We start from the raw sequence: 24,265 nt of genomic DNA, 5'->3' as shown, positions 1-24,265 counted from the left end.
AGTTATCGAAGTTCGATATTTGAGCGCATGCTGTTGTTCACTGCCGCTTTGCAACACTGCTTGAACAGCTGTTTTAAAATGTCAAAAAGTTCGCCGTGTGGAATTTGGCAATTTTTATAGGAATTTTGGTTGGTCTAGATCTCCGGCAAACCCACAACAACTAACAAAAATGCCTAACGATTCGCTTGACTTAAGGAAACATTTAACTCAATGCAAGTGACAAAAAGCATACAAAAGCAAAAAACACAAAGCACGCAACGCCTACAACAACAAAAGCAACAGCAGCAGCGCAAAAATTAAGCGTCTGGCAGCAGACGGCGGCGCTTCAGCTCGAATTTCAGCAGCGACAACAGCAATTGCAACATGAAATTACTCGGGAAATACGTGGATAAGGGCATGCAGGGGTAAGTACTATTCAAACTCACGCAATATTTATACTTATTTCCAATTCGCAGCAATGTAACCCTCGTGCCCGAGGAGCCTGAGGACATGTGGCACGCCTACAACCTAATTGCTGAGGGCGACAGCGTGCGCAGCACCACAATACGCAAAGTGCAGAATGAAACGGCAACAGGCTCATCGACGAGCAGCCGTGTGCGCACCACTCTGACCATTGCCGTGGAGGCCATCGACTTTGATACTCAGGCCTGTGTGCTGCGTCTGAAGGGGCGCAACATTGAGGAGAATCAGTTCGTCAAAATGGGCGCCTATCATACGCTCGATCTGGAATTGAATCGCAAATTTGAGCTGCGCAAACCCGAGTGGGATACGATAGCACTGGAGCGCATTGACATGGCCTGCGATCCCACCCAATCTGCGGATGTGGCTGCTGTCGTTATGCAGGAAGGCTTGGCGCATGTCTGCCTCATTACGGCCAGCATGACGCTGGTGCGCAGCAAAATCGAGGTGTCCATACCGCGAAAGCGCAAGGGCTATGTACAACAGCACGAGAAGGGTCTGGCCAAGTTCTACGAGCAAGTCATGCAAAGCATATTGCGTCATGTCAATTTCGAAATAGTCAAGTGTGTGCTGATTGCCTCGCCGGGCTTTGTGCGCGATCAGTTCTACGACTATATGTTCCAACAGGCGGTCAAAATGGACTATAAAGTGCTGCTGGATAACAAGAGCCGATTCATGCTGGTTCATGCATCCTCCGGCTTTAAGCACTCTCTAAAGGGTACGTAAGACTCGCAAGAACTGTTCACAATTTTAATTTGGATACTGTATCTTTTTGCAGAGGTGTTGCAAGATCCCGCTGTGGTGGCCAAAATGTCCGATACGAAAGCCGCTGGTGAGGTTAAAGCACTGGAACAGTTCTACATGATGCTGCAGTGCGAACCAGCCAAAGCCTACTATGGCAAAAAGCATGTCCTGCGCGCTGCTGAGGCACAATCCATAGAAACTTTGCTCATTTCGGACAATCTGTTTAGGTGAGTGCAATGAAAGAGATTATATTATAGCATAAGCACATGCTCTTATCTATTTGAGGTAGTCTATTAAATGTATTTCTAAGGAGTTAAAGTCTGTTAATAGCTTATCCTTTAAATCAGGTCATATTTAAAACTCGCTAAAAACAGGCTCTTCATTGTTCAGTTTCCTATTGAGTCAATTACCGAAAAGAAGCGTTATAAAAAGAGATTCTTATTCTTTCAAAAGGCATAATTTCGCATTATTTTAGCGATGCCCATTTGCTTTTATGTATAGAAATCTCTTAGTTGTAAGGCAATCTTAATCAAATTTGTATCTTTAATTGATATATATATTCGCTACGGTGTTTAATTTTCGGTGCAAGCTGTCTTCTCATATGTGCACAACTTCCTTAACAAGTTCGCTTTGCTGCTTTCTTATCAAAGCTTCAGTAAAAGTTAGCCTACCTAGATTACAGCTTATTTACATATTTACCTCATGCAATCAGCTTGTTCGTATTGCTGTAACCTTATCAACTGTAGTTACCTCGGCTATGTGTCGCACAACATGACAATATTTGAAGCTCAATCAAGCAGAAAGATCAAGAGCACGATCACTGACAAGCCCACAGCGTCAAACCTTAAACTTTACCAAATTGCCAACGAGTATTGCGACAGTTTTGCGTACAAAAATTATATTTTTTGGTTTTATTTTTGTTTGTCAAATGAAGCAGCTGTTGATGCGCTACATGCGCCCTATACGGCATTTAGTTAATCATTTTCAAAATGTAACTTTCACTTAGCAATTTGATTTGTCTCAACTGAGCTCAGTCGTCATAGCATGATCACCATTTGCGTTTTATGAATACATTTCATGGTTTTCTCTGGACACGGTAGTTGTACTATAATTAGAAAAACTGACTCAATCGCTGAACATTACCACTGTACTATAATAACAAAAAAGTGATCGCTAGCTTTCTAACCGATCAACAATTAAAATTATCATTTGAATATATTTTTAATACATATTTTAAGCTGTACGAGCGTTTCGTTCTAGCCTAGTGCTTCCACTAGAAGCACAAGCTATATGCGTTATTGATTCATTAAAAGATCAGTTGTGGTTTAATATGTACTGAATAATATCGTCATGCGATCGTTGAACAGAGCAAAGTTTTCCTATTCATTTGAGTTGTCTTGTCGTAGCTCAAATTTTTTCTGAGGTATTTCAGTAGATCAGTTAAAGATCAAGAATTGACGGCATGAAGATCAGTCTTTGATCAACATTCTTGTCTCTTATTTCTCGCACTTCTGTGTTTGATCTAACATCAAACGTATATTTGTTAAAAAAGTGTTGATTGTATTCGTTTGTTTATAAGGTAATAGATCACGATCATATGATCAACGATCCTATCTTTTGTAGCGCACACAGTTGTCTCCGCTTCCACTGATCTCGAGTGCTTCCAGATCTTTGGTCTGGCACAACTTGTGCACAATTTAGCCATTTAAAGAAGGCACGTCCGAAAACGCTAATTTGATGGGCCACCCCTCACCCGTCACCCCTGGCTCTGACATGCTCATGATCAAGGTTGGTCGCCCGTAGAGTCGTCGCCATTTTTGGCTCTTTATTTTGTTGTTGTTGCTTTTGTCGTTTTGTTTACGTTTTGTTTGAATTCGAATTTGTATCTGTATCTGAAAAGTGCCTCTCGCCACAGCCCGTTTACATTTTAATGAGCCGTTGAAATTCCTTTTAACTGAGCTACTAAAAAATGAAAAGATTTGTTGCTTTTTATGCAAACTGCGTGGCATGCAATTAAATTAAGTGTAATTGTTTTTGATTTACTTAGAATTAGCGCTTAAAGTTCTATGCAAAAAATGTGTGTAAATTGTTTTTTATGTTAAATTTAGCACGTTTTAATCAGTCCCTTAATTTATTGTAGTTCAGCTCTGGAGCTTCGCCTCCTACTCCTCCTTCTTCTCCTCCGCCAGCGTAATCAGAAACTATTCAAATCACAAGTCACCAAAGTCGCCTTCGTCGTCGTGCGTTTTGCTTGGGCTTTATCTCGACATTTTTGATTGCTGTTGATTGTTCCGCAAATTGATAAAGAATAGAAAAGAAGAGTACGGAATAGTTAAAAATAGGGTCTTGACTTGATAGCTCTTCAAGTGTATGTTTTAATTTACCGTCTGTCGCGCTGTTGCTGCTGCTTCTGCTGCTCGTTCCACAGATTCTTCTGTCTTTTCTGCTGCGCCAATCTATCATCCAAGTCTCTGCCTCGACTTGTTTCACAGTTCTCCGCTTGTTCACCCAGCAGCCGCTTGTTGTAATCATCCAGCGTTTCGCGTAATGGCAACAGGCGACTCGGACTGGGACTGTGGCTGGGACTGTGAGTGCAACTGGAGCCAAAACTGGGCTCTTGTGGGCGGCATTTTTTATAGAAATTATGAGGGTATAGCTGGGGATAGCCCAGCTCTGAGATTGTATAGTCTGGCTGCTTAGTGAGCATCTTCTTCACTTACACTTTATAGGAACTGTAGTTGAAAGAAAATTACAAGAATTAAAAATGCTTAATATTTTTTCTTGTTAGAATACTATAAATACAGTTTACTTATTCTAGCATGTAAGCCCTGTTAATGGACTAATCTGACATTCTTTTTGGACTTTAATCTCAAGTGTCTTTGATAACTTGATTATCTACAGTCAACACCTTGTTTATCTTTTAATTTCAGAGCATTTTCGTGCTTATTATCAATGTTAAATTTACAAACAGCGCGCCATTGTTTACCATACAAAATTAACATGCTCGTAACATATACTCAAATGTAAAACTACGAATTCTGCTTAGCTGCTTAATATAACATTCCTATGTTAAGCCCAGCGAGATAGACAATAATTTAACTACAGCTTTACTGCTATTAACTGTTAACAGTTTCACATAATATATATGATATTAATATATAAATTAAAGACAAAAAAGTCGATTAAACGATTGATCAACCGAAGCAAGTCCATGTTATGGGATATGCAATGTTTAGAATATGATCATATAATATTCCAACTTCACTGTGAAACAAAAAACCCCATGAAATTGCCATATATCATATTGCAATAACAACAGAAAAATGAATAGAAATATAGTTGCTTTGTATAAATGTTAAGTGTTGTCGATTTTGCAGTCCTATAAAGCTCATTAAACGTTGCCTCTATGTGTACGTAGGTGTTCTACTAAACGCTAAAGTTCTTAATAGTTTTTGACTCTCAGTTGTTTTTCATTTTATGTATACAATACCCCGCAAAGAAAACAAAGACTGTTGCTGTTCTAGTTTCTGTTTGCTTTTTTTTTTGCTAGTTAGTTGTACCTCTTTTCTTTACCTATACAGATGTGCTTAAGTATTTGCTATTGTGTTGCTCTTTCACACGCGTATTAAGTATTTCAAGCTTCACTCAATACGCAGTTCTTTCAGTCTGTCCATATGCATATACATTTCAGCTTTTTTGTATACGTATGTATGCTTTGTATATATATATTTCAGCTCGATTGGTCTCAGATCTTTGTTTATAGAGCTGTTTCTGTTTAGGGTAGTTGGGTTTTACAATTCTGATTTGCACAGTCCTAATAGTCATGTAAATTTAGCTATAGCTGTATCTTTTGTGTATTGTATCTGTATCTTTCCATTGTGTAAGTAACTGTATCTGTATCTTTAATGAGTATAAGTAACTGTATCTTTATATGTATCTCCTGATCGAATACAGTGAAGCCCCTACCAACGAACGAACGCTTTATCCTACAGATTTATTTATTATTAATATATCTATAATCGTATTTAATAGATTTTCAAAAAGTTCAAGCAGAGAAAAACTTAAATGGTCCTATAAAACACACTATCCCGTACAGTATTCCTACATTTTGCTTCTTTCTGCTACATATTTTTCAGTCGTCGCTCGCTTAAGAGTATTTTTACTGTATCTGTATCTGCATTTGTATCTCGACTCTATTTGCGTTTTGCCTGTTCCATTTCTTTGTGTCGCCTTCTAAGTTGCGCTAATTATTGGCACGTATGTGGGTGGTAAATACAATAACAACAATAAAATTATATATTTAACGTATTTCACTTTATTAAATCGCACCGTTTATGGTTCTGAGCTGAAGCCAAGTTTGTAGCTCTTAACTCTAACACGCATTTTGTTTATTTCTGTTTGAATTCTGGACTATTTTCTGTTTTTGTCTTGCGATTGACACACTTGGATTCCACATGTGCCGCATTCCCCTAAACTTGCCTTTGTATTCTACTCTGTAATATGATCCACTTGCGTCGAATTGTGGCAGTCTTTGGCTGCTTCTTGCAGCTCTTAATGGTTGCCACCGCACTCTCCCTTTTTCTCTGCATGCCCCATTCGAGTCGTTTATCACTTGTCTCTTGCTTCTCATTCGCATTTTCTTTTGCGGTTCTTTACTTGATTTTTTCTTATTACATTGTTATTTTTCATATTTTCTTGTTGCATTTATCTGCTGCAACCAGTTTTTCTAGTCTTTTGTTTTAGGGCTTTCTGTGCCTCGTGCAACGTGCCCCTGTTTCCAGCCGCAGCTGCTGCCTGTTGCCTCTTGTTGTTTCTGTATAAATATTGACTTGGACTACAATTGTGTATTTTGAATATTATTTTGGGCACGCGCTGCTGGGACATTTCGTGAGCTGTTTTTTATTTTTGGTTTTATTTGTATTTTATGGTGTTTGGAATTGTGCAAGAAATGAAAGGGCGCTGGTTTTTCATATATAGATATCACGTCCAAACTGTTACAAAATGTGTGACGCATTTTTTAAAAGTCATTCAAATGCCCTCAAAAAATTTTGATTTACAAATAATATGTGTTCAAGTAAAAGTTTTTTATATGATTAATGATTAGATATTTTTTTGAAGTTGTGCTTAAATTGAAGTCAGATCGGGTCCTATTTTATATCTTTTGTTTAAACAAGATGTTTTAAAAAGGTTCACAACATTTGAAACATGTTTTTATTTTACTTTATATAGTTTTATTTAGGTAGTTTTAGTTTCCATTTAAAACATCCGTATAATTAAAAAGTTATACGATTTTGAAGTTAAAAAAGCTTCAAATATGCATTTAGAATATATTTCAAAATTTTCTACTAACAAATTAATTTTCCAAAATTATTATTATTATTATATATATATATATTATTTTTCAAATTTAAATGCAGAATTTATCGAATAGGCAAAACTATGAACAATGTGGTATTCCTTATGAAAATTGATTTAGATATTACAAAATAAAATTAATATTTAAATTCGAATTCATTTTAGTTAAGATAGATGTTTTATATTTGTTCAGCTCTCCTGGCAGCACTCAAGTTTATAGAGTATCTAAAATTTGACAGCTCGTGGCCAGCTTTTTGTCACTCTTTGAAGCTGTCTTGTATTTGGGTTAAGTTGACGTAGTGGCATATAAAGAAATCGGTGATTGATCAAATCTTTGGTTCACTTTGGTTCACTCACTGCATGCTGTTGCCATTAAAAGCAAGTGAATTGATTAAAGATAGGTACGACATACTCTCCGATCAAAACACGTATAGTGAGTTTTTACAGTTAGTTTATTGCATTAAACAAAAAAAACGAGTTTTGACGTCTGGTTCGCTTAAATGAAAGACCGCAAAGTTGAGATGCAAAATTTTCCAACATTTTGAATTCTGAATTTTTCACTCGCACAAGTTCATTTTAATTTAGATGCTAACTGACATGCGATACAGTTAATTAGGCATTTCCCCCCCTGCGTCTTGAGGCCAGTGACGTTGGCCTTTCTACGTCTCTCTACAGCGACCTCAGCTTAACCGCGCCTCCCCCGAACGCTCATGGCTCTTTCACCTACGTTCCGTTAATTCCATTATAACAATTGATTTCATTGTGCAATCATTGTCACGCAGCAGCAACAACCAAAAAACAACATCAACAATGAATTCAATTCATGACTGCGGTTAGCGGATGAGCAAAAAGATACACAGGTATCTCACAGATACACAGATACAAATGCTGCAGCTGCAATGCCCAGCGCTGACTCAAGCCGCAAAATTCCAAAGTAGTCTATAAAAAAAATCCCAAAACTTGATTTCGTATTTTACTATTTTTTTTTTTAAACCTTTTGCACTTGACATGGACAACAACAATAACTTTCACTTTGGCCTGCACGCACCTTTTGCTTTCTCTCTTGTTATTTTTCTTGTGCTTTTCTTAGCACCAATTTCTTTTTGCGTGGCAAACGCGTCGCGTTGTGTTTTCTTCGCTGCAATTCTTGCTTCTTGTATTCTTCTGCCCACTGTGCCGACGTGCGCGTCGCAAGAAAGCCGCTTTACAACTAATTCTACACGAACAGACAGCGAGACGGTCTCTGCCGCTCGCTTAAGCTCTCTTTGGATACCCTGTGCCGAAATACTATACAGGGTATATTAATATTTTTATTATTTTTTAATGTGGTGGGTACATGTAAACTCGTATATTATATAACCGTAACTGAAGATAGAGTTAGAAACTTGCAAGATGGCAAACAATCGATAGCATTGTCGATATCATCGATAAGTTATTCGATTGATCAACTTGTATTTAAATTTGAACTGAAGCTAAAGTTACAAACTTACAAGTAGGCAAAGATTCGATAGCATTGTCGATATTATCGATAAGTTTGTGAACTGAAAAGCTTGTAATTAAATTTAAACGCCCAATAATTGCTTAAAAATCCCTTGGCTCATTTGAAGGTTGCTTACGCAATCTATTATTTTTTTCTTTTCATTAATAAACTACGTTAAATATTGTTATATTTCTTAAGTATATTTGGGTATAACCATTTAAAGTTGCTTTTAGTTTGACTTTTGGTTTAATACGAAGCATATCCGAAGTAAATACCGTTTGCAGGATATACCCTAGTCGGGCAATCACACAAATAAATGCTGGTGTTTATCTTTTTCTTCTCTCTAACGGCTACACGTGCTGTGGAACGCATTGCCACGTACTCACGAATGGCATCCACAGGGAGAGCTAAAGAGAAAGGCACTTGACAGAGAGATCGTTAGCTAATCTGGTCACACTGTATTGCTCTTTGGGTGCGCTCTTAACACAATAAAACCACAGAAACCGCTTTTTGTGCCTTCAATATAAAATGATAATTGAAATTTTACCTGTGCTGAATTTCATTTTACTTTTTTTAATGGGAAGGCGAAGTTTTTATTTGCGAATTTTTATCTTTGTAGCATTAACATTTGTTAAGGTTTTTGAACCTCGCCGGCAATTTGAGCACTCGTACTTTCCAGAGTTAACGATTTGACATGACAACTTGCATTTTCATCGCAATTAGCCCAATGACTATAACTGTAACCTTTGTCGCGCTCGCAAACCCATAAATTCCAGCTCAACCTGACACCCTATGCATTATGTATGGCGGTGGGGTGGTGCACCCATCATATGACTTTTGCGTCAATGATTAAGCGTGTCGCTATTTTCAGCGAGTATCGAGTATCGGATTGTGGATGTGCAATATCACGTAGTTTGAATCGTAATAGATATTAATTGTCTTTATATCTATAAATATGCCTAATGCGGCTTCAGGGTTTCATGCAGCGCTATTTCGTGTTGGTATTTCTGTATTTTGCATGCTCCGAATGAAAGCATATGTAACTGATCTTAACTGTAGCTTAACTTTGTGCATTTGTAATGTTTTCTGTGTTGTTTTCCCTGCCTCTTTACTTGAAAGCGTTAAATTCCTTTATGTGGATCTTATTAGATGCCTTTGCGAGTTTAGATAGTACTCATATTATCGAGGAATATACTTGTACATAATTATGTATTATGTGTTTTTTTTAAAGGAAATTTATTTTTTTTTTCTGCATAGATCTTGAATATTATTAATTGTCTTATCGAATTAATCCACAAAATCTACATATTTGCCTCTAGATACGCGATTCTTTGGGATAACTTTAGAAATTTATTAAGGAAAAAGGGTTTTAGATGCCTGTATTAATTTTATATTCAAATAAAACCAGAGCTCACATGCTACACACCAGGAATAATTTCTTACCCAACTCTTGTTGCTTTTACTAAGAATATTTAACATATTTTATTTATATTAAATTCCCTAATGTGAATATCGTATGCTGCCTAAAATCCACAAGTTCTTTAGGTATAAATTACTAGTTTTTATTTTAGTTAAGAAAACTAGGTGAAATTTTTAAATTTAAGCATGTTTTTACATGTGATTCCCATCATTTTGAGCTTTTAGAAAACTTGACCTTAATATATTTTAATTATATATTTATGTAATATCTATTTTCGATTTCTCTGTTTCTTTTATGCAGATGCCAAGACGTTAATCTCAGGAAAGAATATGTCAACTTAGTTGAATCGGTGCGCGATGCTGGCGGCGAGGTGAAAATATTCTCCAGCATGCATATATCGGGAGAACGTGAGTATTTTGAAAGAAATAACGCTCGTTAACTTTAGGAATTACTATGGAAGAAGGTCTTAAATAGTAAATTATTAGTAACGAAAATTAGAACTTTGAGTTATGGGAACTTTCTAGAAATTTAATTATACATTTTCATCGCTTTTGACCTCTTGTATTTAAAAGTTTTTCTTAGAGTAGCAAGTTTTTATTTTTGAAATTGATCTATGAAAATCCTTGAACATTTATATCTCAATTGAATATGAAGATTTTTAATTTGTAAGTCAGCTAAAGAATCGCACTGCATGCTCTCTAGAGAAAACATGCAAAATGTCTATGCCTGATGTTCAGTTTGGTATAGAAAATGTATACACAGGCCTCCCCCTGTCTAATGACCTCGTTAAGAATTCTATTTTTACATGGCTTGCACTGCGTATGCAAACAGATAAATGTACACATATACATATGTGTATATAGATATATATTTTTTGAAGGAATCTCCTGCAATGCATAATTTACGCAATTGGACTTTAAGCCCATTGCACATCATTTTGTCTTGAGGGCACTTTCAATTTCCAATATAAATTTAACTTGGCGTTAATTAAAATTGCATTTTACATTTTGTGTAAATATTTTTGAGGCGCTTTAAATAGCAATTCGTTGCGCCCTGCGGCTGCTTGGTAAATGACTCACGTGTCGCATTTGTTGGGTATTCTTTTTGTGTTCTTATCAATTGCGACTGCGACTTGGCAACGTTTTTTTGCCAATTTAAATACCCTGTATACTGAGAAAGTTGGGCATAACCAAACTATTAAGCTTAGCAATTTATTGTAGCAGCTGGAGATGTTTCCAACAGGTAGTTTGTATCAGACAGAAATGAAGAATCGTAGCATATTCATATTTCTGTAGATATTGCCTTGAGTTTTGGTTTACAAGTGGCTCAATATTTGGTTATATAATCTGAAAAGTTTGTATAGATCGTATTATAAAAAAAATTATTTACGAAAATTTGCAAAGTGTAGATCAAATTGTGCGGGTAGATTTAACTGAATTTAAATACATACTTAACATAATGCAAGTGACTGCCTAAATAAATATATTTGAATATATATATTATATATTATACGTATCTTATCTTTTTTGTTTATATAAATCGCTTATGTCCTTTAGAGATCATTGTTTTGGTTCAAGTTTCGGTTCACAGCAAAATAAAAAATATTGAATTGCAGGCTAAAATTGGTTCTGTATAAAAACAATTTACGGACTTTATCAAAGTCCAATTTATTTAAATTTTTTATAGTTATAACTATAAGTATTGAAAAATAGTATCAAGCTATAGACCCAACTTTTCAACTAGCGCTGACTACATTCAAAACAGCTCGACATTTGAAACCAGAATTCCTATGGTCAGTTATTTTAAATGCATATATGTATATATATATTCCTTGTAGAGGGTATAATAATTTTCCATGAAATGTGTAACGCTTAGAAGCAGTCATCTCCGACTTCATAAAGTATATATATTCTAAATCAACATCAATAGCCGAGTTGATATAGAAATTGCCGTCTGGTTGTCTCTGTGCCAACTAGTCTCTCAGTTTTAAAGCTATCGTCAAGATATCGTGACCGAAATCGGTATTCATAAGTTTCACTAGCCTCCTCGTATATATGAAAATCTTATTAGCCCGGACCACTATATCATAAAGCTGCCATAGGAATGATCGGTCGAAAAGTACGGCAAAATATTCTGTTTTTCAAGATATTTTCATAAAACAGCATTTGCGAACTATACTATTCGGTCATACCTACAAAACCTTAAGTAAAATGTCTACAATTCTTTGGTATGCCAAAGATATTTTTACTTTCTCGTTATTAGTGACTATCGTAGGCCTTTAAAGGGTATACTCTAGTTCAGCACACTCGCATTGAGCAGCATATTTGCTTGTATCACGTAAATGGGTCGCCGTATTTCTAAAATAGAACCCAATACTTTGTTGCTATTGTAACTTGTACAGCTCGTACCGCTTGTAACATGAAATTTGCATATCGGGACTGTCTTTCAACGCCACTTGAACATTTCCACATAAGTTTTATTTAACGCGTTATCGCTGGAAGCGCCTCCTCAAGTGCCTTTCCCCCGCCTTTTCTTGTTGCTGTGCGATCGTTTTAATCAGCTTGAAATTACTTATATATAAACATTGTTGGGAAATGTAAACAAAATAACAATTCAAGTACTTGATTTAAATTGCGTGTAGATAAAAGAACGCAGCAATTTCAATGAGTAAACAGTCAAAAGCCCGAACAGAAACGATCAGAACCTATACTAAAGCCAAGCATATTGAGCAATTCACACAGTTCTGCATGGTTTTTGTTTTATTTTTTTGTTTTTCTATAGTTTATAGAGCTCCACATATTTAATTGCCTCAGGAACATTTGCATATTGTAAGTTGTAATACCTTAGTTTTTTTTGCGGCTCTCCAAGTTGAATGTTAAGTTCAAATGTGAGTCAGTTCTCTAGAACCGGTGAGCCTTGACTATGTCAGCTGCAACTCCTACGCCCAGTGCAAATAATGAAAAAAAAAATGTAACTGGTTTGCTTGGACTGCGTACTGGCCTTGGCTTAGCGTACTGCAAGACCAAAGCTGTGGGAATGCGCTTTACCCAAGAAAACCACTGATAACTAGAGTTCTTAAGCTAGTTTAATCTCGGACCGGATGCATAAATTGTGCAATTAACTTGTTTTGCTAATCAGTGAGTTCACCTGTGGTTTAAAGTCTAAGAATAACAATTTTCCACTTCTTAACTAGTTGACAAAGTCGTTCACAGTTAGCTGGTTCCAAAATCCTGTTTGTGCGATCTTAAAATTTGTAGGAAAAATAAGTAGAACTACTTTTTGTGCTTGAATTAATTCTGTATTTATTTTTCAATCGTTTTGATATAATATAATATAACCAAAACCATATTTTTAAATGTATTAAGAACTTCTGGAAGGTTATCGATATTTATCGAGTTGCAGGGATATCGATATTTATCGATTTGCAGGGGATATATAAATTTATGGATTTTCAGGGGTAATAGATAGTTATCGATTTGCGGAGTTAATCGATATGAGGGCAACAAAGGCAGCCATCATAAAATAATTATGCAAATTAGATTTGCTCATGATATATGTATAGCTTTTATAGGCTCTAACACTTACTATACTATACTTTTTTGACTTTATATCTTATTGTCCTACTTATTAACTTCGAAAAACTTTAATAAAACTTTGAATTTTCAGAACTCGCTCAGCTGACGGGCGTGGCGGCTATTCTGCGTTTCCCTATGCCCGAACTGGAGGATAGCGACGATGATGACGATGATGATGGTGCGGCGGGCGGCGATAATAGCGATAGCGATTAAGTACTATATCCTAAAGATCCCATAGCATTTTATTTCAAACGATTTATTGGACTTACTCGAGAACAAAAGCGGCGAACGCAAGACTCGTGCAGCAGTTTTTAAAAACATACAAGCAAATGAAAAAAAAAATAACCGAAAAACATATAATTATAGAGTAATAGGTACTACTTTTGACAGACTTGGACTGTGTCAGGGCATATACAATATACGAGTACTATATATACATATACAAAACTTAGGATATACGATGAGCGACAAATCGTTAGTTAAAATTCATTAAAACAAATTTTTAAAACAGTTTCTATAGCCAAGCAACTAGGTCTAGCTTTACCTATAAAGCCAATATATATATTCCCCGTCATCAGAACTAATCCTCCCCAAACAGAAACCACGCTATGCATAACAAGGAATGTAAACAAACATATGTAAAATTTTACAATTCCATAGTTCTTTCTCCCTCCGTTTCTACTATATATTTATAACTATTCTTTTTATTGCTTTACTGCTGTATTTTTGTTGTTATAATATATATATTTTTATGATTATATTCTAATTTTTATGCGATTCATGTGTTCTATTCAGATACTGTAAAATTCAAAATCGATTATGGCGAGTTCTTATTGTACGAACGTTTATTTAAGCTTTAAAAATATAACGAAAAACTGTGCAACATAATCTATTCAAATAATATCTAAAACGATCTGCTTCTTAAATCCGCCTTGATATATCAGCCATGGGTCATCCGACTTGTTGGACGCCGGACCCGTCAGGATCCGCAAGGATAAGGCTGAACTATGGACCATTTTCTGTTATCTTGGCTCCTTAAAGGAATTTCGGCCTTATAATTGAATATTCTGAATTGCCTGGACGAGGACTGACCATTGCCCAAAGGACATTTGGATAGCCCTTGAAATGGTAGCTTAAGACTTTTTTTTATTAAATAAACGCAATTTTTTTAAAATATAACGGAAATTTATTTCGTTCGGTTTTGGGATTCATTTGAAAGGTCATTTAAATATAACCCCCGAGAGTATGCAATAGAATTAAAAAAAAAATGGCCAACAACTTTTATGAAATTTTATTGAAATCTCAGGAGCCACCAGATTAATTAATTGAAAGATTAATATTACCCTCGAGCGAACGCACATGGGTGTTATTACAAAATCCATGATATTTCATGGACTACAAGGACTTTGATGTCCTTTGGACAGTTAATAGTCCAGATCAATACAATTTTGTTGGCACATCACTCGTCAGGATCCGTAAGGATATGGGAGAGTTATAGGCAATTTCATGCTGAAAAACTTGTCCTTAAAATTCTGCCGTTTGAAGGACTTTCGTCCTTCTCTTTGTATTTTACGAATTGGCCGGAAAAGCACAGTCTGCTCGCCTAAGGACATCCCAATAGTCCTTTAAATAGCCGAGCTATGGCCGATTTTGTGTTCACGTCCTTTTTAGGAAAAGAGGAATAACTCGGCCATATCCTTGCAGATTTTCAAAGGACTTGGTGCGTTAGGATCGTATGAACCAACCGCATCGATCTGCATCAAAACATTATGGGGTCATCTAAGAATCATGGACTTGGTAATTTTTCAGTCGCGGGCCGCAAGGAAAATTGACTGAAATCACACAATTACAGTAAAATGGCTATATTTCTGAAACTACAAGGACGATCTTGATGTCCTTTGGCCAGATGGTAGTTCTAGTCAATACAATTTTTTTGACACAGGACTCGTCAGGATACACAAGCATATGGCCGAGTTATACGCAATTTTCTGTTGCAAAATTTGTCCTTAAAACTTTGCCGTTTGAAGGAGTTTCGTCCTTTTTGTGACTGATTCTTGACTGGGAGGGTGAGGAGTATCTGCTGGCCAAAGGACATCCCAATAGTCCTTAATATGGCAAAATTAGCCCCTATATTTTCGATTTTGGCCAATTTTGCGACCAAACCCCTAGCAAAATTGTCGCGAAATTTTTTGTCGAATCCTAGAAATCCTTGAATGCCAATCGGTAGTCCTCCACCATACGAGTTAAAAAAGGTATATCCTTCCGATATCCTTAAGGATTTTGCCGAGTTATGGCTAAAAATACATTATCCTTTTCAGAAAATTAGCGGTAGTTTGGAAACTACAAGGACGAATTTATTGTCCTTTGGCCAGTTGATAGCTCTAGTCCATACGAATCGTTTAGCGCAGGACTTGTCAGGATCCGCAAGGATTCGGCTGAAATATGGGTATTATAATGTACAAAAGAAATGTCCCTATATCTCGGATCTTTGGAGGACTTTCGTCCTTTTCTTTGTGTATTTTGAATTGGCAGGACAAGCCCAGTATGCTCGCCAAAGGACATCCCGATAGTCTTTTAAATAGCCAAGTAATAGCCGATTTTCTGATCATGTCCTTTTTAGAAATATAGCCATAACTCGGCCATATCCGTGCAGATTTTCAAGACTTGGTGCGTTAGGATCGTAAGGACAATCTGCACCTATTGGCATTTAAGGATGTGTACGTAATGTGTTAGAAATACGAAATTCTTATTATTTTTGAAACGGAAATGACTGTGAATGTCCTTTGGGCAGTTTATACCCCTGGTCTCTACGATTTGCGTGCAACAGGACTCGTCAGGATTCGCAAGGATACAGTCAAACAGAAGCTTATTTTCATTGTTAGAAAATAATATCTGTTTATCGACTGTATCCTTACGGATATCGTGCAAGGACTCGCTGAGTTATTACATTTTCGTATTTTTATTGGGTTTTGGGTATGAGCTAAGACTAAGATCAAGACACAGGTTCTGGAATAGCGCGAGCTAGCCGTTTACTTTGCGCCCAAGTGGGCGGCAGCTGCAGCTGCGGCAGCGGCCGCTTTACGCGCCTCCCGCTTGGCCAACTTTTTGGCCTCCTTAGCATCGGTCTCGATTGTGCGGCGCTTCTTGCGCAGCAACCACTCTTCCTTCTCCTTGGTCTGTTTCTCGCGTATCAGCTTGCGGAAGAGATTGCGATGACGCGGTTTGACCATGCGTGCCTGTAAACGATGTTCATCCACCTCTGCCTTGTGCACCTGCCTCTTGTTGACTTTATGCACTTTGCCCGATTGCACAGACATTTTTTGTTTCTGCAAGCAATTGATAAAACTTTAATAGAATTTGTATTAAGAAAAAACAGTGAATGACGTACCTCTTCTAAAAGTCGCTGCGCCTTTTCATCGAGCTCCTCTTCCTCGTCGTCGTCGTCGCTTTCCTGCTCCTCCTCATCGAAATCCTCCTCGTCGGAGTCTTCCTCGTCCTCATTGACACCATCGGCACCCCCATACTTTTTGTACTCGGCCGTCTCCTGTTGATAGGCGCGCTGCAGCTGCGCATCGAGCAGCTCCTGTTCAACGGTATCATCCTCTTCCTGTTCTGCTGTAGCGTCATCTTCTGATTCCTCATCGCTTTGAGCTGTGGAAAATGGCTGAGATTAGCATATTGGCATGTGGGCTGTTAATAATCTAATCTCTTACCATGTGTTTCGATCAGGGAGGGATCATGTAGAGCCTTCTCCTCTGGCGGTATGTAAGTGTCGCGTTTGGCATCGACAAATGGCGACAGGTGAGGCGGCAACTGCTCGCCTAGGAAGTACTTGTTGGTGGGCAGCAGCTGGCGCTGATTGACACAATCGAAGATCCACTGGGGCTGTATGTAGTCCCTGGATATGTACTGTGTGCTTAGGCTGGGTCTGTCCACAATCTGATGTGTTATGGTTTCATCGCTCTCATCGTACGTGGCACCCGAAAATACAGACGAATCCCAGGATACTTTGCCGCCAAAGGAGCGTATGATGATGACCAACGGCTCGCGTGGCACCTCGCGATTGATAAAGAACTTCAAGCCTTTGAACAGGGAGCGCAGCCGCGTTACTTCCTGTGCTTCCTGTTTCATTTTGATGATGCGTTTGGAGTCACCATCCTGTTCCAGCAGCTCCATATCGATATCGGGCTCCTCCTCATCCTCCTGCACTTTATCTGTGCGCAACAGCTCAAAGTTAAGCGCCGTAATGCGATCCGACACGAAGCTGGACTCGTCTTTCAACGTGTCCGCGTTGTCCTGCAGCATGTTGCTGGGAAACTGTGGTGGATAGGCCAGGTTAAGGCTATGATACAAACGGAAATTCGTGAAGCCCAACATGATGGTGTAGAACTCGACGAAAATGGACATGACTTTGAAGTCCACCTCGTGACGCGACTGTGGCTTGAAGGGATAATAATGTGGCACTATCCAGGTGACCTTCTGACCCTTGATCTCTGCTTGGAAATAGTAGCCTTTGATGGAAATAAAAACCTTGCGCAGAGACTTGGAGGCAATCACATAGTGCAGAAACTCGATGGTCAAGCGGCGGCAAAGATTCGACTGCTCGCGCGGTATCAAATGCAACGATGGAAATGTGCTGAACAGAAAGAGTAGCGTGAGGCAATCGTCCAAATCCTTGAGCGCATCAATGAATGTGGGATAACGTTCCTTTACTATGTGATCGAGCTTGATCTCTGGGAACATCGCCAGGCGGCGCTTCAGATTGCGAAAATCCTTGATGGCGCGATCGCGACCCGATTTCTTGGCAAAGATCTGCAAAGCAATAGGAGACATATTATTACAGTATGCAAGCATTATTATTCAGTTGTCCAAATACCTTATAGTCACGCAGCGTCCACACAATGGGCTCGTGCAGCAAAAACCGTATGTCCTTCGCATGGTACAGGATCTTAATATCCGAGGAGCCTTTCTGAGCACGTCTTCTGTGCTTCGGCTCGCGCGGGTAAACACCCTTTAATATGCACAAGCGGCGAAAATCATTCAAGGATAGCTGCAACTTGCGCAGTGCGGCACGCCGACTTATATACTGTGTGGCCTCGCCTGACTCGTACTGCAAAGAAAATTATGCAGAGTTAAAAGGACACAGCAAATATGCTTAGAAATTCAATATACCGTTCATTTGGTTAGTGTATGAAAAATAACCTCACATCTTCGCATTAAATTGCGTGTTAGTATTTTACGTACAACTCACCTTCTTGGGACGTCTCATTATGAAATTCTTATAGGGGGGCTATTAATTAGCCTAAATCAACTGTATTTTACAGCTGGTTCGCGTTAAAATTGTTTTATTTTATTTAAAAACACGCGACGTACCAAAACACACGTTTTTGTGTTATTGGTCGCGTGGGAAGGGACAGTGTGGCCGTACACACAATATGACAAAATATTGAAATCGGTAGAATACTTGCCATTCGCTGAGAGCACGTACATGCATAGGTAGCACTGAAGAATAGTGTTGCCACATTGTCGCTGTTAAGTCAGTTGGGCGCCAAATTTAAACATCAGAGTCTTGTCGCTTGCCGTGAGCGCTTATATGGCATGGGCAGCACTGACTACCACTGCTGCCACATCTGGCAGAGAGTTCCCCTTGCGCGCTAGATTCAAACAGTGTGCTGTGCCTTTTGGATAACTCATTTTATTGAATCTGTTTTTATTGTTTTTATAGGTAGGTATTGTATTGAGAAAATAACATACAGTCTAAGTTTGTTGTATTATATAATATTCGTTATATATTAGTTTGTTTGAACATTAACTTTATATATTCATTTTTTTTTTGCTTTTTTGTTTGTTTGCAATATGCTGACTGCAATTTTGCTTAACAATTTTATTTGTTTTGTTAATAACAAAAGTTTTTTATTAAACGGCCATTTTATTCGTTTATTCCTTTGCTGCGGCTCTGCTACAACTCGGCTATGTAACGGTATTTCACTTTGCTCGTTATTGACGCTTTCAACTGTGTGTATGTGTGTGTGTGTGTTGTGTGTGAGTGTTTTTGTAAGCGTTACGATTTAAATGTATCTGAGTGTGATTTGTTGTATATTTCACCTAAATAACTAGTTAACATTGTATCTATGTTTATTAGCTTCGTTTTGATTTACATAAGTGTCGTTCCGTTTGCACCCCTCTTCTTTTCAAAATGCTTTAATATCTTTTATCAACTTGTGTATTTGTCATATTTGTATTACTCGTATTTTGTGTGCCAGCCAGTACATATATATATATATATATCATCGAAATTGACTATTTATTTGATTTGCTTCTAGTCCATGCGGTTGTCGTGATTTTTATTTTTTTTATTTCAATGATGAATTCTAATTTGATGTCTGGGTTGGGCGGGGATGGGTTTTTAGGAGGGGAGAATTAGTGATTGTGTTTTGTATAAAATCTAAATATTTCCATTAAATATATATGTATGTATATATGTACTTCTATAAAGTAAATAACATTCTGTATTATAGCATCGCTGTATTTTTTGCAACTGTTGTAAAGTAAAGCCGAATTCAATTGTTCAGCAAGTTCAGGGATTCCCGGTTTTCACTTCTTATTTTTTTTTTCAATCCAATGGCATCATCACTTTCGTTTGACTCGTTAACAGGATCGATTGTTCTCCATCCTGTCTTGTAAGGCTTACAATGTACAAATATAACAACAAAAGGGCATACGAAATAACATATGGTAAAAACAGAAACTAAACTATACGTTTACTGCAAGATTCGTTTCTATATTGTTTCAATTTACAAACATTTTAGCGTTTATAATTGTTCTTGATATTATGTGTATGTATGTATGTATGTATGTATGTATTTATATAAATTATTTGTACAATCTTATGTGCTAAAAGCGTATCAGTTATTAAAATTAATTCTCTTTTTTGGTATTATAATACTCATTTTGTTGACTATTCAAATTAACATTTACGCATATGTACTAATTACATGCTCAACGTTTCTTGTTACAAAAAATAAACCACATACATACATATTAATGACTACGTTCTATGCGTACATATGTAAAAAATGTAAAGTAAACATCGTACAACAATTAAACTCAACAACACAAAAATCACTGGTGGGTAAGGAATTTTCTGTATTACACACACGACGGTTACTTTTTACTTTGCCAACGGTACCAAATCGATAGGAATTATCTATGATCGATAATTGCATTGCCTATTAAAAATAATAAACGCACGGTTGTTGTTCTTCTTGTTGTTGTTATATACTTACAAATTTGAAAACGCTATAAAAAACTTTAAATTAGTCTACCAATATGTTAACTATTACTTTTTGCTGGATTCTCTTTGACGTTATTTCATTTTATGCTTCTTAATATTTATAATTATCGTTGTTTTATTTTTTGCTGCTTAAAAAACAGAGTTGGGCACATATCGTGGTGTTTTTTTCTTTGAGACACGCGCACGAATGATCAACACGATTTAAGCAACACGAAAATTTATCGATTTCGATAACTAAATTTGATCTCTTTTGGTCACACAGTTCGAAAAAGAGTGATTTTTGTTCAAATATATTTCAAAGTGTATTTGAAAAGACGTGCGCGTCGTGCTTTCGTGTTTTCTGCTCGTGTCATTTGATGACAAATTGTGCCCATCTCTAATTCAAAGTAAAGTTCGAGCGCATGCAAGCGACGACTGACAGCTTTGCGATCGTTAATCGATTATCGTTGATCAATTCAGACGAAAGCTGACAGCTGGAAATCTTATGGTCGCTGCGTTTTATTGTTTCTTGTTTTTGTTTGTTTGCTTTTTTTTTTTTTTTGCTTGTATTATACAACGGACGCAACTTGAAACGTTTAATTGATGTACTCGTATATGCACACACTATATATAAATAATGGTATATATTCGAATATAAGTTTTGTATACACGGCGTTATGTATTAAAAAAAAGGAAGGAGAGAAAGTTACACATATTATCTGTGGGTACATACATAATAATATAATATACTTATAAAAATCAATATATTTGTTATAATTATTATATTTATATTTCGTATTTAAAGCTGATATTAATGAATATGTGCTCTCACGTTATGTATTTGCTATTGTTAGTAGGTGATTTAATAGTTAGCTAACTCCTAACACAACTGTACACGCGAGTTCGAGTTATGTAGCGCCCAGGTTTTGTTTGTCGGTGCTGTGTTTGCTAATTTCATATTTTAGAATTTCTATGGAATTTTCGAATGCCAATTGTTTAGTAAAAATGAAAATTTTGGGTTATACTTACGGCGACTTAAGCTGTAACTCAAATAAAATTTGGTCAAGGATAAAATTAGCAGACACAAGAATTGTACGCGTGTTAATTTTGTTTTTTTTTTTTTTGGTTTTTCAGTTTTCTTTTTTCACTTTAATTTCAAACAATGATTTTTTTATTTATTTGTATGTTAAATATTTCATAAAGTATATACTGTATTTTTATTAATCATTAATCAATTAATTTTTCTTTTATTATTATTATTTCTTGCTCCGTTACGCTTCATTTGTATGTTATGAACATTTTTACTAATTTTTCAACAATTTTTTTTTTGGTTTGACATTTTTTTTGTTTTTCTTGTTACGCAATTATTCAACTTGTTAAAAATCTATAACCATAACAATTTCTCATTTATATATATATTTCTTGTATATATATATATATATAATCTTATATAAGTTGCTTTAAAGCGAGACTTTAACGACTCCCACTTGACAAGTGCGTGTTGGTGTGCGTTTTTTTTTTTGAGTTAGGATCTAGGAATTGAAAGGAGTTTGAGTTCTGAATATGATTGAACAATTGATGCTAACTACGCTGATTCCGATCTTGATTATTTTATGCAAATGTCTGGGTGTGTGTTAATTATTTTGATTTGATTGTTTGTTGTCTTTTGTAAATGTTAACAGACGCTGACATTTGTACTGCACTCTATGATTTGGGTAATCGGTTTTTAGAGAGAAAGTGCTTTGAAAGTAAATAGTAGTATACGAATATTCCATAGGAAATGCTCGTTGATTAACAATTTTTCATAAATTTTGTTAGGTTAGTATTTTTTGAGTTTTTTTTTTTTGGTTGAAATACTCTTTACTATAGTTAGTTCTACATAAGTTTTTGTACTCGTTCGTAGTACATTATAGAGAAAAGTGGGCGCGATATGTTTTAAGTGAGTGTAAATGAGTGTGTTTGTGTGTGTGTGTGTGTATGAGTATGTGCTGGATGTTATGTACTAAATAAGTAAGTTTGGTTGTTTTTAGTATTCATATATATGTTTATATATATCGTATAATATATATGTGTTTATATATGTTTATATAAGTATGTACTCGTATGCCTTTGGTTTTTGGTTTTAAATTTAATTTGGAAGATTATTGTTTAGTTTTAACCATATACAGCATGTATAAAAGTTTATGTTAATTGTTTTTCGATTTGCTTTTTAAGTACTGGAAGTTATCTCTTTTTGAAAGCAATTCAATTGTCCTTGGTTTTTCCGATTGCTTTACGTTTCCGAGCCCATTGATCTTTACGTGAGAGTGAGCGTCCGAGTTGAGAATGTTGAGAGAGTCTATTTATGAGATATACTTTATACATATATGGTCGGTTATAGATGCACACGAACTTTTGCGGCATGTAATTAAACAGTACAAGATTAAAAGTATTCGAGAAAAAATAGAAAGGTTTTTTGGAAGATTTATAAGAAGACTGCAACTCAGTTTAATAAGTTCCAGAAATCCCTTTTCCTCAAGTTTTCTATATAAATTGGTTACCAACTGAATATCGGTTTAAGGATTGTTATAGTTTTTGCTTGGCCTACTCTAAAAAGTCTTTCTAGACTTGATGTTACGCAGTGATTTACCTCTGAAGTGGTCAACGACTTTAGTTAGAGTTATATGACGACTATAGAAAACAATCAAATTATCATTATCAGATTTCATGATATATCATTTTTACTTTCTATAACAAATCCTTTTTATTGAAAAGACAGGAAAAGAATTAAAAGTAGCAAGCATTTCGAGATTTTAGTTAGGAGGGGCTTAGCTCGAGCTTTGAGGTCGTTGGCCTTGGTATAAGAAATAGTTAGATAAAAGCTTAAGGTGTTAATTTCGAAACCAAGTAGATTACTTTAATTAAACAGTATTGCTAGGGCTCGAAAACTGAGCTATTTAGTAGATAGTTAGATTCGTTTTGAAGAGAAATCAAGTAAATATAACTGCAATTATGTCGCTCTCAATGTCGCACCTTTCAAGTTCCTTGGCTTTTCGACCATATACGATAAAATGTCGAGTCTTGATGGTGGTGCGTGGTGGTTTCTGGTGCCATGTTGTAGCTGTGGTTTGTCGAGCATTTGGCTAAGCACGGTAGTTAGCGTGACGTACTTAATGTATGCCTCGTTGTATTAATACAATGTAAAAGTTTTATTTTTATTATTGTTTTTTTTTTATGGTATTTTGGTGTTCTCTGTTAATTTTTTGCATTGTAATTATAATCTCGTATGTATGTATGTCCATATAATAAGAATGTATATGTGCATTTATATGTGCACTGCACCACCCATGGGGTGTAAGAGCATACACACTTCTTTACCTTTCTAGGTACATATATATATATTATTTTCGTTTTAGGTATGTATGTATATATATATATAAGTATATCTGATGGCTTCGACTAGTCTATACAACAGCTGGGGCTAAACTCCGGTCGTCTCTTTTGCAATGTTTGTTGTTGTTGTTATTATGTTTCTTGGCCGTGCTTTAAAAAACTTCTTTTTTTTCTCTTAATTCCGTGGTATTATATGTAGTAGTATATATATATTAATGTATATATATATATATATATATAAGGTTATGTCACTGCCACTAGTTCTCATTTAAATTTATTCGCCTTCGCCTTGTTGTAAAAATTATTGCTTTCTGTTCTGTGTTTTTTTGTTGTTTTTGTTTTTGTGTTTGTTTCATGTGTGTGTTTTTATAGTATTTTTTGTTTTGCTTTTCCTTTTTTTAATAGTTTTTTTGGTTTCCTCAACTTTAATTTGCGAGCCATATGCAAACATTTTGGGATATCTTTGGATATATTGCCTACTTAAGTTACAGTTGCATATATATATTTATATATACTTTATGTTTTTATTATTTCTTTAATATAAAATATATATATATATATGTATATATAAGTATGTGTATATGTAA

The 24,265-nt window shown here is 36.1% G+C and overlaps 3 protein-coding genes across 3 annotated transcripts; 1 reads left to right on the top strand and 2 right to left on the bottom strand.

The window, feature by feature from the left end:
- The first annotated feature begins 50 nt into the window (after window positions 1-50).
- pelo (protein pelota) lies at window positions 51-13,398 on the top strand. The gene is made up of 5 exons (XM_064697588.1): window positions 51-404; window positions 456-1,177; window positions 1,238-1,430; window positions 9,759-9,865; window positions 13,125-13,398. Exons 1-5 carry the CDS (start codon window positions 364-366, stop codon window positions 13,244-13,246), a joined length of 1,185 nt encoding a protein of 394 aa, XP_064553658.1. The 5' UTR covers window positions 51-363; the 3' UTR covers window positions 13,247-13,398.
- LOC135438995 (uncharacterized) lies at window positions 3,190-7,767 on the bottom strand. Its single transcript, XM_064697569.1, has 3 exons — window positions 7,607-7,767; window positions 3,588-3,935; window positions 3,190-3,482 (listed from the first exon to the last, which is right to left on the bottom strand). The coding sequence occupies exons 2-3, from the start codon at window positions 3,908-3,910 to the stop codon at window positions 3,398-3,400; spliced, it is 408 nt and encodes a 135-aa protein (XP_064553639.1). The 5' UTR covers window positions 3,911-3,935; window positions 7,607-7,767; the 3' UTR covers window positions 3,190-3,397.
- A 2,575-nt stretch (window positions 13,399-15,973) lies between the features above and the next one.
- LOC135438849 (pescadillo homolog) lies at window positions 15,974-18,451 on the bottom strand. Its single transcript, XM_064697368.1, has 5 exons — window positions 18,285-18,451; window positions 17,910-18,143; window positions 16,747-17,845; window positions 16,422-16,684; window positions 15,974-16,359 (listed from the first exon to the last, which is right to left on the bottom strand). The coding sequence occupies exons 1-5, from the start codon at window positions 18,300-18,302 to the stop codon at window positions 16,063-16,065; spliced, it is 1,911 nt and encodes a 636-aa protein (XP_064553438.1). The 5' UTR covers window positions 18,303-18,451; the 3' UTR covers window positions 15,974-16,062.
- Between the last annotated feature and the right edge of the window lie 5,814 nt (window positions 18,452-24,265).

This window comes from Drosophila montana, unplaced genomic scaffold, assembly GCF_035044405.1.
Source record: "Drosophila montana isolate Dmon_TW-CO22-7 unplaced genomic scaffold, ASM3504440v1 contig_402_1, whole genome shotgun sequence".
Taxonomy (NCBI): Eukaryota; Metazoa; Arthropoda; class Insecta; order Diptera; family Drosophilidae; genus Drosophila; species Drosophila montana.
The sequence above is the reverse complement of the archived record's forward strand: the minus strand, read 5'-3'. Positions and strand labels throughout refer to the sequence as shown.

Bases quoted from the DNA above. Each gene is read 5' to 3' on its own strand.
- pelo (XM_064697588.1), top strand. From the start codon at position 364: ATGAAATTACTCGGGAAATACGTGGATAAGGGCATGCAGGG. The intron at 1,178-1,237 runs GTACGTAAGACT...ATCTTTTTGCAG, and splicing joins CTTTAAGCACTCTCTAAAGG to AGGTGTTGCAAGATCCCGCT. The intron at 1,431-9,758 runs GTGAGTGCAATG...TCTTTTATGCAG, and splicing joins ATTTCGGACAATCTGTTTAG to ATGCCAAGACGTTAATCTCA.
- LOC135438995 (XM_064697569.1), bottom strand. From the start codon at position 3,910: ATGCTCACTAAGCAGCCAGACTATACAATCTCAGAGCTGGGCTATCCC. The intron at 3,483-3,587 runs GTAAATTAAAAC...AACAATCAACAG, and splicing joins CAGCAACAGCGCGACAGACG to CAATCAAAAATGTCGAGATA.
- LOC135438849 (XM_064697368.1), bottom strand. The intron at 17,846-17,909 runs GTATTTGGACAA...ATTGCTTTGCAG, and splicing joins GGACGCTGCGTGACTATAAG to ATCTTTGCCAAGAAATCGGG. The intron at 16,685-16,746 runs GTAAGAGATTAG...CATTTTCCACAG, and splicing joins CTCCCTGATCGAAACACATG to CTCAAAGCGATGAGGAATCA.